The sequence below is a fragment of the Gadus macrocephalus genome, chromosome 9, assembly GCF_031168955.1.
Source record: "Gadus macrocephalus chromosome 9, ASM3116895v1".
Taxonomy (NCBI): domain Eukaryota; kingdom Metazoa; phylum Chordata; class Actinopteri; order Gadiformes; family Gadidae; genus Gadus; species Gadus macrocephalus.
In genome coordinates, this window is record NC_082390.1 from 16,098,556 (window position 1) to 16,112,283 (window position 13,728).

Genomic DNA, 13,728 nt, shown 5'->3' on the forward strand with positions numbered 1-13,728 from the left:
TAATGTCCTGATTGAAATTGGCTGAACTGTGTAATCTTACACATACACTTACTTCAGGTCTTCAGTGGAAAAGCAGCTAAAAACCTTGATTGTCCAAACAGCTTTGTAATTCGTCTTTGAGTTTCCCTCTGAGGATGTATAAATCTATAAGAATAAATGCCATTTAGTAGACACCATCTCAAGTGTATCACAATGGCATTGATGCATTTGTTATTGGCATGGCTAAATGCGTGAGTGAGCTACCCACAAATAATGGATTAATAAATAGATTTTGGTTGGTTGCGGTTATGGGATTTGTTATTTCAAATACCACAGTCTTCTTGAAACTAACGACCACACCCCTGTAGCTCGGCTATGTCTTAAAATGGTGCTGCATGCCCATAAATTGTATCCCTTTGTTAAGCTTTCTTCTGTGGAAACACCATTCTTTGGCATGGATTTTTTATTACACTTTATATTTCAGATAAAGACTTCGCAAGATAAGTTGTACATAAGTTAAACACCGATGATTAACAGCCAAGGTTTACTGTCACAATGTAATAAAATGTTTCTGATGTCATTTGATGTTAGAGAGATGATATTGTACTTCATTGATCATATCATGGATCATAATGAGACCATTGACAAAGCTCTCACTTGTAGATTGAATATTATTATAATATTAATAATTATTAAATAATATTATTATAAGTTTTAAAAGTTTGATAAAACAATGAGGTTTTTGTGGACTGAAATATGAATATCCATTCAACACCACTCACTAGACTACTATCCTTCCCCCGCTGGAGGGAGTTAAATATGGCCTGTCGACCAATCACATGCGTAGGATATTATCAAACATTTATGACATCGGCGTCAATGCTTTTGTTTCCATGGAAATACAAATAATTCTAATGACCTATGATTTTGGCCTTTGACTGTAATCCAATGCACTCACTGGACATTCATATAAACCTAAAAAGTAAAAATGTAGTTTCTAATTTCAGGGTCTATTTCTTCAAGCAAAGCCTGGATAGGGCATTGAACTTCCCTTAACCCCTGTTTGTTTACTCAATGTGACCAACTCCAAATGTCCAGTCCTGCAAACATAATCTGAGGAAAAACTGAAAATGTAACAGTAAAAAAGAGCAGCAACCCACAGCAAGGTGGATCCAACATCATGAGATGTCAGGATAGTTTGAAGGTAGGCCCAATCACCACAACGATGGCACTGTGTCTCTTGATACAAATGGGACTGTGATTGTTGAAGATACTGTATTTGTTGTCAATACAATAATCAATACCATTGTTGTTCAGAAGCATTCATAGCATAACTGACCACATGCATATGGATGAAAAAAAACATTGTTGCGTAATAACCTCAGCGAAAGTCATTATGACATGGATACATGCATGAAATTGACATCTAAAGTGCCAAATTGATCGATGATGAGTGCTCATCATCTTTGAACTGTGTGGTGATTCCACATTGTTAAAGTGGCTGTAAACCAATCTCTGCTTAAGCAATTGTTAACATTTTCTCGCACTCAGCATTTATGCTTTATCACTTACCATCCATAAAATTTTCTTCAGAAAACGGTCTGGCTAAAACTAGTTTGTGGCATAAGAGTTTATAATGAACCAAAATGATGATTAAAAAATTTAGGGATTGGTTGTAGGTCTAAGGTCACTCTGGTGGAGGTCAAATTGTTTTTGATGCAAAGCCTCCAGCCATTGCTGCGCTTTGCCAGGTGTACACAGAAAAATACACATTCAGAATACACACACACACACACACACACACACACACACACACACACACACACACACACACACACACACACCAATGAGATAAGATATGATGCTCTCTTATTTCCAGACGGGAAAATGTGTCATACCAGTAAGTACAGGATAGTGGCATAAATTAAAAAGAGATAGAAATTTAATTCAAATAAGAGCAATGAAAAAGAGTGATGTGATGAGAGTCCAGAAGAAAAAATATCCCTGCACATGGTGGTTCTTTTTGGAGTGCTACTGCGAGTGGGTTCAAGGTACACCCAACCACAAAGCCGGCTATAGTCATCAATTCCATCCATAGTCTCATTGTTAATAGATCAGCCATTGCTCAAGGACGGAGGCAGTGGATCCATCTGTGACTACAAATAGGAGGCTCACCCCCTATTGGTGATTCCAGTCCCTGAGCGGGTGTGAGGTGTCAGATCCTTGACAACATGGGTGCCAAGGGCTTCTTCATCAGTAAAGCGGTCGGGGTGGTGGGGATCGTTCTGGGCGCTGGGGCCGTGGCCACCATCATCGCCCTGTCGGTGGTCTACTCCCAGGAGAAGGCCAAGACCGACGGCCCGGTGGCCCCCACAGATGGAACGGGCACCACACTCCCCACGGTCACCACCCCTGCGCCTTCCAACGAACCCTGGGACAAGTACCGTCTGCCCCAGAGCCTGGTGCCGGAAACCTACACTGTCACACTGCACCCCAGGCTGATACCAGACCCCAACACCAAGCTTTACATTTTTACAGGTAAGCTAAGATGAAAAGACAAAAAGGCGTTGTGGAAAGTCACTCGGTATGCTTTGTGAAGAAAAGGTGATGAATCAGTGTGTGTGAGAGCCTTCGATGTCCTGATAAGGGAATGGATCTCATTCTGTTCTATTATCACTCTCATATGAGAGTGTTTTTTGGTAACTACCGTGGGAATCTCATTTCATTGTATTTGAAAGAAAAAGCCCATCTTGAATATGTACAGTATAGGATGCTCCGCGTGTTGTACAGTGAATCAGGATTTATTATATTCAGAGTAGCGCCAGTGGTTGTGTGCAACATTCATCTTGTGTATGGCATGCTTGCGTATGTGTGCATGTTTTCAGAAAAAGTCCAAGAACCAATGACTATGGTAAAAGTCCTCCATAACATGCAACTCAAAAGCCCTCAAGAGGTGAATCCATTTGTATCACCTCAAATGTATTCTTTTCCTCATCTGGCTCATCTGTGCAGGCACCTCCCATGTGGTGTTCAAGTGTGTGAAGGAGACTCAATTGATCCTGATCCATTCCAACAAGCTCAACTACACCAAGGCTGGGGACGGACACTTAGCCACCCTCACTACGGAGGGCGGAGGAGCCCAAGCCCCGGCCATCAAGTCCTCCTGGCTGGTGGAAAAAACCCAATACCTGGTGCTGCAGCTCAGTGGTTCACTGGTCAAGGATCAGAAGTACAAACTCTCCACCACCTTCACTGGGGAACTCGCCGATGACCTGGGCGGCTTCTACAGGAGCGAATACCTGGAAAATAGTGTAAAGAAGTAGGTTTATTTTTTGTGTTTAGCATGTGCGGAGATATTTTAATACATTGGGCCGCCCCTTTTTGTACTTTGTCCTTTTAGGGAATTAAGGAAGATATATGAAATGCTGAAAAGTTGTTATGCTTATTCAAGATGATATTTAACCTGCTTCATTACCTTTCTTTTTTCATTGTGGAACCATATATGTGTGCATATTTATTATACATGTTATAAATTATATATTATATTCTATATGGACTTCCTAGGCTGACTGGCAATAACCCTAATCTTAGCTGTAATCTTTGCCATAAACACGTCAATAAAATAGCCTTTCAAGGATCTGCCAAGTGTTATGAACAAAACAAGGTCATTCTCAAACCTATTAATCTTCATCCTTTGGGAGCGTACATTATTCCAAAACATATGTCTTAGCCTATAGGCTTTATTATTTAAAATCAATGAAAACTTTTATCCTGACACACTACAATATCCTGCCTACTAACGTAGGAAACATGTAGGCCTACTAACAATGACCCGTTTTTGCCAGGATTGTTGCCACCACACAAATGCAACCGACGGATGCCAGGAAGGCGTTTCCGTGTTTTGACGAGCCTGCGATGAAAGCGATCTTTAACATCACGCTGGTCCACGCCCACGGCACCAGAGCTCTATCCAATGGCATGGAGACAGGTGAGCGGATCCGTTCATCAACCAATCAAAATGTATGGCTTGGAAGTAGTGAAACAATATAGATCAGGAAATATAATACACTATATTAACTATTATTATCCACTTATAGTGGCTTATGATCATGTAACAGTTTCGGATAGATTGATAAAAAAATTATATTAACATAACCCAGGGGAAGGTTTTTACCCGAATACAAAGAAAATGGTTTTCTATACTTTTTTACAACTTCTATATTAAAATATTTGTTTACAGAAATAACGATTACTTATTCCCTGTCTCTTCTTAAGGAACAACTAATCAAACTATCGATGGCATGAGCGTCCAGGTCACCACCTTTGAGCCAACCAAGAAAATGTCAACATACTTGCTGGCATTTATTGTCAGTGACTTTGGCTTCATCCAAACAACACTGGAAGGAGTTTTGGTAATTCACATGAATCCCTCTCTGGTGCACACTTACGTGTGCTTTCTCTGCTTTACTAGTTGTGTCCCTATATAGGCTTACAGTCTTGATATATCTACTATGTGTGTCCTTATGGGGGCTTATACTGTAGGTCCACATCTTTACTCTGTGTGTCCCTATGGGGGCTTATACTGTAGATCCGCATATTTGCACGGAAGGCAGCGATCGAAGCAAACCAGGGAGAATACGCTCTGAGTGTCACTGGGCCAATCCTCAAGTTCTTTGAGAATTATTACAACGCAACTTATCCTCTTCCTAAATCAGGTAATGACCACCGCTGGATCCATCTTTGTTGCAACAATGATGTCTGATGTCTTAGTGTTTGTGTGTTTGTGCGTGTAGCTTCTTATTTTAGTTATGTAGGCACTGTATCGATACAAATGCATGAATACAGAGACATTCAGTGTATTGTGACGGGTATGACTGCAAACTAAAGTCTGTTGTGTTTTTGTGTCCGTCTAGATCAGATAGCGCTTCCAGATTTTAATGCTGGCGCAATGGAGAACTGGGGCCTGATCACATACAGGGAGACGGCTCTTCTCTACGACGCAAAATACTCCTCCAATTCCAACAAAGAACGGATTGCATCCATCATCTCCCACGAGCTGGCTCACATGGCATGTTGTTTTACTTTTTCACAGACAGATTTTATTTTTTCGTAACAATTTTTGGTAACACTTTTTAATAAGGTGCCATAAATAAATAGCAAACTAGTCAATACCTAACCCTTTGTTAATATTTGTTAATTGTTACTAAAATATCTATTTGGCACAAGTTAATAGTTTTTTTTCACGGACCACAGAGTGTCGCTGGTTAGAGTTAGGGCCGTGGGTTAGGGTTAGGGTTAGTGTTAGGGTTAGGTTTAGGGTCGTGTGTTCAGGGGCGTTGCGAGGTAGTGTGGGGGCCCCAAGCAAAAATTCTTAGGGGGCCGATTGTTGACGGAGGGGGGGGGGGGGGGGGGGGGGTTCGGAGCGATTGTTGACGGGGGGGACGGGGACGGGGAGGTTTGGGGGGGGGGGGTGTTCGGAGCGATTGTTGACGGGGGGTGGGGGGGGGGGGGGTATGGAGCGATTTTTTTTTTTTTTGGGGGGGCCTTTTGGGGGCCCTAGTAGTGGCCCGGGGCCCCAAGCAATTGCCTGGTATGCCTAATGGGACGCGGCGCCTCTGCGTGTGTTAGGGTTAGGGCTGTGTGTTGGGGTTAGGGCTGTGTGTTGGGGTTGGGATCGTGTGTTAGGGTTAGGGCCGTGTGTTAGGGTTTGGTTAGGGTTATGCAAACAACTAATATTTAATTAAAGGGAAACTTCACCCATTTCCATTAAGCTTTGTATCGTTAGAAACACACTGATATTTTTGAATGGTCGTGCATCATTCCCTTATTTTCTGGAGAGACTGGAGAGATCCGTATTGATCTCCAACAGTTCCTGTTTAAGATGACGCAATATGACGATTTTTGCGTAGAAGTAAATAGGAAGTGTAAGAAGGGAGGATTCTCGTAAGACTTCAAGCACTAGGGGGTGGGACCCATTGATCTAGATCAGCGGGAGTGGCCAGCGAAGCTGTGCATCGTGGTGCATGGTGGGAGTTGTTGTCTTCAATCCACAAGCGCCAAAAAGTCACCCTTTTCTCAGTCAAGACGGCACCAAATTAGAATTTTATTTTATTATTCGACTACATATAGGACCCAATTTCAATACATATTCATGCCTCCACCGGTGAAATTATCCTTTAATGATGAAAAAACTATTAACTTGTGCCAAATAGATATTTTTGTAACTATTAACAAATGGTTAGGCAATGACAAGTTTGCTATTTATTATGGCACCTTATTATAAAGTGTTACCCAATTGTTAGATCTATCATCAAGGATAATCATTTTGGGGGAAAGAAGGCATTTATGGGTCGCTCTCTTTTAAACGTTAGAATTTCTTTTCTTTTTTTTTTCATTCTATTTTGAACTTATATTGATTGTTGATGTGCATTATTATTATTATTATTATGATTTTGCAGTTGTAAAAAAATCGTATCATTACATGGCACTCTGTGTGGTTCTCCAGTGGTTCGGTAACCTGGTTACGCTGCGCTGGTGGAACGACCTGTGGCTGAACGAGGGCTTTGCTTCCTACGTGGAATACCTGGGAGCGGACCATGCCGAGCCAAGTTGGGGCGTGGTAAGGAACCCTTGAGAGACAGACAGTGGTGTCCTGGGACACAAAACGCTTTAACAAAATAAGAGCGGTCGAGAAAGCCGTAGTTTGAAAGATAAAGACTTTATTATCACATGAATCATGAATTGGTTGGCACAGAACTTCTGGAATCAAGCCTCAAATTATATTTCACAAAATGTGTGGATCCCTCCTGCATGCACTGACCAATCCCAACATGTTATGTATTGGGCCTAGAAGTTATTGGGCCCGTGTCCCCCAGCCCAGTTTCCCCTTAACCTACTCCACACTTATCCTCCTTCTCCGGATTTTCAGTAGATAACGACCTAAAGAATTGACCTCCTCCTTATTCACATAACAGTTGAATCAGAATCAAGGCAGTGAGATACTCTGTGATTTAAATCCACTTGTCTGCTTCGTGATTCAACTGATATAAAAAAGACAGAATAACCCACATGTTTGATGAAATTGTCTGCTAACGATCACATGCTTGAGGTAGTTTACGTGTGTGACAAAAACAATCTTGAGTAAAGTAACAAAGCTAACAAATGCCTATACCACATATTAGAGTAAACATAAAGATGTGACATGGATGGGCACAGGGACAATCAATTCTAGAGAATAAGCATATACATTCAAATATTTGACAACAATACCACTTTGTCGAAAACGTTCATAAAGCAGGCAGTGTTTGACTTTGACTGTAGCATAAACTAGTTAACCTTTAACTTACAAGTCAGTATAAGTTAGGTGAGAGGAAAAATTAAGGGGGGCCTTTCTTCTTTGTGGCCTGTCATAAATCCGTCCCCGCCTCTTCCTGTAGGGATGAGGTAAGCCCGGTATAGGCAAGGCAAGGCACCTTTATATTTATAGCCAATTTTATACACGAGGCAGACACAAAGTGCTTCACATACATTAAAACAAAATATTAAAATAACAAACATAGAATAATTAACAGATTGGTCTCAGAAGATCTTAGTGGTCTCGAAGGCTTATGTAGTGGAAGCATATCCGTTATATACTTTGGCCCTAAACCATGTAGGGATTCATAGGTGAGCAGCATGATTTTAAAATCAATTCTCTGACATACAGGGAGCCAAAAAAATAAATAAATTGGTGTAACGTATTCATAGAGAACACTAACTCTGTGTGTGTGTGTGTGTGTGCGTGTGCGTGCGTGCGTGCGTGCGCGTGTGCGTGTGTGTGTGTGTGTGTGTGTGTGCGCGTGCGTGTGTGATGATGTGCCCTTTGCCCTCCCATCAGAAAGACCTCACGGTGCTCAGCGACATCCACAGGGTGTTTGCTGTGGACGCCCTGGCCTCCTCCCACCCCCTGTCCTCCAAAGAGGAAGACATCCAGCGACCGGAGCAGATCAGTGAACTGTTCGATGCCATCTCATACAGCAAGGTGCAGTTTACCATATACATATGGTATACATACACATATATATATATATCATTTACCATTACAGTTTGGACCCGTGGTGCCGTACATGTATGGTGTGTTTCTGTGTGTGTAGTGTGTACATATATATACATTTGCGTGATGGCTGTCTTTACGTAATGTACTGAAGCATTTCTGGGGTACAATGTGAGACGGGGTACTCTTGATGATGGAGGATTCTTCTCTTCAGGGAGCGGCCGTTCTGAGGATGCTGTCTGGTTTCCTGACGGAAGAGCTCTTCAAAAAGGGCCTCAGCGTAAGTGCTGTTGAGATCTGCTAAAACAAGTCCATACTTTTTGACTCGTGTGACACGTTCTCCCTGTGCATGTGCTATTAGCATCAAGATGTGTCCTTCATCAAGCTCTGCTCATTTTATGCCAAAACCATTCAACTGTAGCCAAGATCGACGCTGACAAAAATAAATAACAAAGTTTCTCTTTGTATCCTGCAGACCTACCTGAATAAGTTTGCCTATGGGAATACAGTCTACACAGACCTGTGGGATCACCTGCAAATGGTGGGTATTGCTCCTAAAAAAAGAAACTGTTTCTGTATAGCAACGAGCTACAGTACACGCACCATAGAGTTCATTGCACACTATATAAGCGGGTTTAACATTGTTCTCTACATCGTCCTGTCGCTAGGCTGTTGTGGAGAGTGGAAAACCACTCCCAAGGACGGTCCATGACATCATGAACACCTGGGTGCTTCAGATGGGCTTCCCGGTAATCACAATAAACACTGCTACGGGTCTTGTGACCCAAAAGCATTTCCTTCTGGACCCTGAATCCAATGTAGAGGCATCACCCTACAAGTAAGTATCTCCTTCCCTTCCTCGCTCTCTTCCTTTCATCCATCCTTCCGTCCCCTCTTTCTTCCCCTCTCTCTCCCTCTTTTTACCTTCCTTTGTCTTTCTTCCCCTGTCTCCCTCTATTTTCCTTCCTTCCTCTTTCTTCCCCTCTCTCGCCCTCTTTTTACCTTCCTTTGTCTTTCTTCCCCTCGCTCTCCCTCTCTCCCTCTCTTCCTTCCTATCTTTACTTCTTCCTCCCTCCCTCTCTTGATCGTTCCTTCCTCTCAACCCACCCCCTTCCCTCTCTCTCACCCTTCCTTGCCGTGTTTATAAAAGACTAAAACAGACAAAGGCAAAAACAATCTTCCTAAATTAATCCAGCTAATAACTAAATTCAGTATTAATAGTTAAACATGGTAATTAAAGTAATCATGTTTCATTTTAATTGACTATTTTTTCTCTCAGTTATGAGTGGATTGTTCCTATTACGTGGATGAAGACCAAAATCAATCAGACTCCGATATGGTTGACAAGCAAATCAGGTAAAGTCCTTTTGGTGATTTTAATCAGTCTATTGCTTGTGTTCTGTGACGGTCTCAAAGGCAATTGACGGCGCTGTAGCATAGTGCCCGGCTAAAGATTTGTAGTGTCTTTTTATTTATTTATTTTTTACTGTGTTTATTATTGGAGTGGGTTCAGTTGAGATCAATAGACTTAAAGGGACACTGTGTAACATTTTAAGTAATTTATTACCTCAAATCAACGTATTCATTCATAAATAAGTTCTCATTGGTGTAAAATTATCTCTGCCAAAAATCGCAATTATCCTCCTGAGCGAAGAATAATTAATATGTAGTTACATAGGACGGGTAAGCTTCATGGAGGCTTCCATGTTCTTCCGGTCTATGAACTGCCGAGAGGGACAAAAAGCACTACGTGGTACAGGAAATGCAAACGCGTTTTCACTCTGAGCCGGCGTGAATGATGACTGAAATAATTCACTATCTTGCTCGAGGAGTAATTACTCATACATCATTAGCTTACACTAATGATTCAATGCAGTTTGAAAATTGTTTGAAATAACGAACCTCATCATCACTCGAATGACTCGATGAGGTAGTATTGGTGTCATGACACAGCTCGTTGGCACATACTGCCCACTGTAGTTTTTGAACAAGCGAGCACAATTGTACCACTAGATGGGAGTAATTTTTACACAGTGTCCCTTTAAGTGTTAGAAAAACACAATATTTTGGCGATATCTTTTTTCTGAGTTTTGTTGTTATGTTTTGATCTTCATCTAGAGACCAAGGTTGAGATGAAAGTAACATCTGGGGAATGGGTGTTGGCCAACCTGGATACAGTGGGCTACTACAGAGTCAACTATGACCCGGCCAACTGGGATAGTCTCCTCAATGCTCTGACGATCAACCATCAAGTGAGCAGCTATACAAAACTTTATATGATGCATTATCAATTATCATATCAATATAATAAACAATATATAATAATAACTATGTAATTTATTATTATTATTGTTATTATGGAGCACCTTGTTTGCAAAGTTCTTTGCTTTCCAAATGAAGCAGTATATAAGTACAATTGTAAAGTGACTATAGTAACGATAAGTGAAAATTATAATTTGAACAGTTAATAAAGACAAGCAGTAACTAAACAATGTCACATTAAGACATGCTTCAGATGGCTCATTCATTCCCTGTCTTCCAGGATATCCCCAAGATCAACAGAGCTCAGCTCATAGATGACGCCTTCAACCTTGCCAGGTAAGGAGAGAACGATTAGACGATGTGGATGGCTGATGATACCCATCTCCACCCATCCCACATTCCCCTTCTTCCGCCCACCGCCCCCCCCCCCCGTGCCCCGTCCTCATCGCCACCATCATCATGCCTGTTTCTAGCTATAAGTGACAGCTTACACCAGGTGTGTGTGCAGTGATTCAGTGGCCCCCCCCCTCCCTACATTGTTTGACATAAGCCCCAATACTTTGGGTGGGGAATTGGGAGGAGAGCGATCTATGTTGTTGTTTTTGCTTTAAACACATTATCTATTGATATTACACTGAACATCAGCACCACCCTCATCATTGAAGAGTCACATGGTACTGCTTTGTAGAACCGTATGAAAGAGTAGCAAAAGATGAAAGCCAACAAGTTGCAATTGCCATTCACATGATTCTGTAATCCCCACACAGGGCAAAGGAGATCCCCACAACTCTTGCTCTTAGGACGACGCTGTACCTTACAAAGGAAACAGAGTACATGCCCTGGGAGTCTGCCTTGGACAACCTGGACTTCTTCTACCTCATGTTCGACCGCAGTGAGGTGCTGGGGCCCATGCAGGTCGGTGGTCATAACAATAGTTTTAAGAAAGGGAAACCGAATGGGATGGGTTGTGCCTAATCGCACGTTGCATATGGAGATCATTTCACACCACATCACCGCTGTCATGCTGACCATATATTTCTCTTGCCTTTAGGCTTATTTGTTGAAACAGGTGACTCCCCTGTTTCTACACTTTAAGGAAATTACTGTTGGCTGGACCATCATACCAACCGGCCACATGGATCAGTGAGTAAAGCACACATACTTTCTCACCCAATTTCCCCTTGCTACGTTTATAAGTATGTGTGTAAGCAACACTAGCAATAGCTGATTACTGTTTATCTCTGGACCTTTGTTCTGGTGTGTAGCCGCTAAACAGCTCTCTCCTCCAGGTACAACCAGGTGAACGCCATCGGCAAGGCCTGCAGCACGGGGCTACCTGAGTGTCAGACCCTTGTACAAGGCTGGTTCGCAAGCTGGATGGCTAACCCTGCAGTTAACCCGTGCGTGAATAAGTCATTAAGTAATTTGTAAACTCATGACTAAACTCAAACTTCATTCTATTGTCTGTTTCTTCATTTTAATCATTCTATTCTAGTCTATTCCATTTTCGTAATATTGTCGTAAACATTCTGTATTAATCTCTAATCTCCCGGGCTGAATAAACTATAGCAGCTGCATAGTCTCTACATAGTTTAGGTCAGTACTTGCTGAGGCTAACGGTGAGCTTTTATTTTCTTCAGGATCGAACCCAACTTGCGCTCCACCGTGTACTGCAGCGCTATCGCAGCAGGGGGCGCCAAAGAGTGGGACTTTGCTTGGGATCAATTCCTGAAAGCCAGCATTGCTACTGAGGCTGAAAAACTGCGAGCGGCACTCGCCTGCACAAAAGAACCGTGGCTCCTTAACAGGTCAGCCGGACGCTACCACTGTTGTGCACATAACTAGAGCGTTGTACTGGCCCTTCCCAACGCATGCGCATGCACACCATGGCACTATAATATATTAGATTATATTTGATGACATTTGATTTCCTTCCCCACAATCAGGTACCTGGAGTACACCCTGAATCCATCTTTTATCCGCAAGCAAGACGCCACATCCACCATAGTCTACATCGCCTCCAACGTGGTTGGACAGCCTCTGGCCTGGGACTTCATCCGGGACCGCTGGTCCTACATTTTCAACCAGTAAGTCCTGGTCTTAGGTCTCAGGCCTGGGGTTGGAGGTTTCGCTCGAATGTCTGTTAACAAAGCATATAGAGAACAACAAAGACCATTTGCACCTTCGATAGCCAGTATACTCCATATTGACGCCCCAAACTCGCCCATATGTGGATTCCTAGGATTCATTGAACTCACCTTGTTTTAGAGCCCATTGTAGGAATGGGATTGTGAAACGGTAGTTTCCCACCAACAGGAAGGGTTCTTATCTTGTCCAGTCAATGTTATTTGTATGGCCCTTAGTCCCAGTTAGGGTTTCACAGCAGGCCACCTTATACGACCCAACCCCCGTAGGTACAAATCGCCCGTAATTATCGAGAAAGAAATCTTGATAAGGAACGCAGACCCTCCTCCAGGGAGGGTTATGAGATTGACAGACGTAACAGAAGCATAACAAGCAAAACGTTGACATAAAGTTATGTTGTTAGTTTATCTTACGTCCTTGTCATCCTCATCCACAGGTACGGAGGCGGCTCCTTTTCCTTCTCCAACCTCATCAACGGAGTTACCGAGAGGTTTTCCTCTAAGTTTGAACTGCAGCAGGTTCGTTTATTTTTATTTTTAATTTCTTAAGCACATCCAAAATATTGAACACATGTAAATCTAAAATTGTTCCACCAGGCGCAAGTTTCATCAACACACACACGCACACACACACACACACACACACACACACACACACACACACACACACACACACACACACACACACAAACACAAACACAAACACAAACACTCACACAAACACTCACACAAACACATATAAACTATATCAATGTTCTTCTGGACAAAATAACAGCAACAAACCCAGTAACCCTTTAAATCCTGTCTTTGTCAAAGCTGGAGCAGTTCAAGAAAGACAACGAAGCGGTGGGTTTCGGCTCAGGGACCCTGGCTGTGGAGCAAGCCATTGAGAGAACCAAAGCAAACATGATGTGGATCTCTGAGAACAAACAACAGGTTCTCCAGTGGTTCATGGATAACTCCCTACCATAAAGAACTCCTCCTCATGCACATTGGAATGTTATTTTTTCATTTTATTTTTGTTGATAGAAAATGTTTATGATGGACACCCAACTTCATCTTTTTTAACTTTTGTACTTTTAATTTTTGATCTGTAAATAATTGAAATTGTTTGTTCATAATTGGTGGACTTTATAATGACTGAAATCTTCATTCATACTGTATATCATAACCTACTCAAAATACAAGTATTTGCCATAAAGGAACCATCGAAACTGATTACGAATCGGATTCATACATTTGTGAACTGAGAAAGAAACACATTTATATTATTATTTAAAAAAAAAAAAAGGATTATTATTATTATTATTA

At 42.0% G+C, this 13,728-nt stretch overlaps 1 protein-coding gene across 1 annotated transcript; it reads left to right on the forward strand.

Annotated features, from left to right (window-relative positions):
• The first annotated feature begins 1,099 nt into the window (after positions 1–1,099).
• Positions 1,100–13,635, forward strand: LOC132464665 (aminopeptidase N-like). Its single transcript, XM_060061176.1, has 22 exons — positions 1,100–1,183; positions 2,093–2,517; positions 2,992–3,298; positions 3,825–3,967; positions 4,255–4,391; positions 4,568–4,694; positions 4,893–5,047; positions 6,485–6,598; positions 7,856–7,999; positions 8,226–8,291; positions 8,487–8,552; positions 8,680–8,849; positions 9,291–9,367; positions 10,130–10,263; positions 10,554–10,609; positions 11,041–11,188; positions 11,325–11,416; positions 11,563–11,673; positions 11,914–12,081; positions 12,220–12,360; positions 12,855–12,936; positions 13,234–13,635. Exons 2-22 carry the CDS (start codon positions 2,211–2,213, stop codon positions 13,387–13,389), a joined length of 2,901 nt encoding a protein of 966 aa, XP_059917159.1. The 5' UTR covers positions 1,100–1,183; positions 2,093–2,210; the 3' UTR covers positions 13,390–13,635.
• The last annotated feature ends 93 nt before the right edge of the window (positions 13,636–13,728 follow it).

Bases quoted from the DNA above. Each gene is read 5' to 3' on its own strand.
- LOC132464665 (XM_060061176.1), top strand. From the start codon at position 2,211: ATGGGTGCCAAGGGCTTCTTCATCAGTAAAGCGGTCGGGGTGGTGGGG. The intron at 8,850-9,290 runs GTAAGTATCTCC...TTTTTCTCTCAG, and splicing joins GTAGAGGCATCACCCTACAA to TTATGAGTGGATTGTTCCTA. The intron at 10,610-11,040 runs GTAAGGAGAGAA...ATCCCCACACAG, and splicing joins GACGCCTTCAACCTTGCCAG to GGCAAAGGAGATCCCCACAA.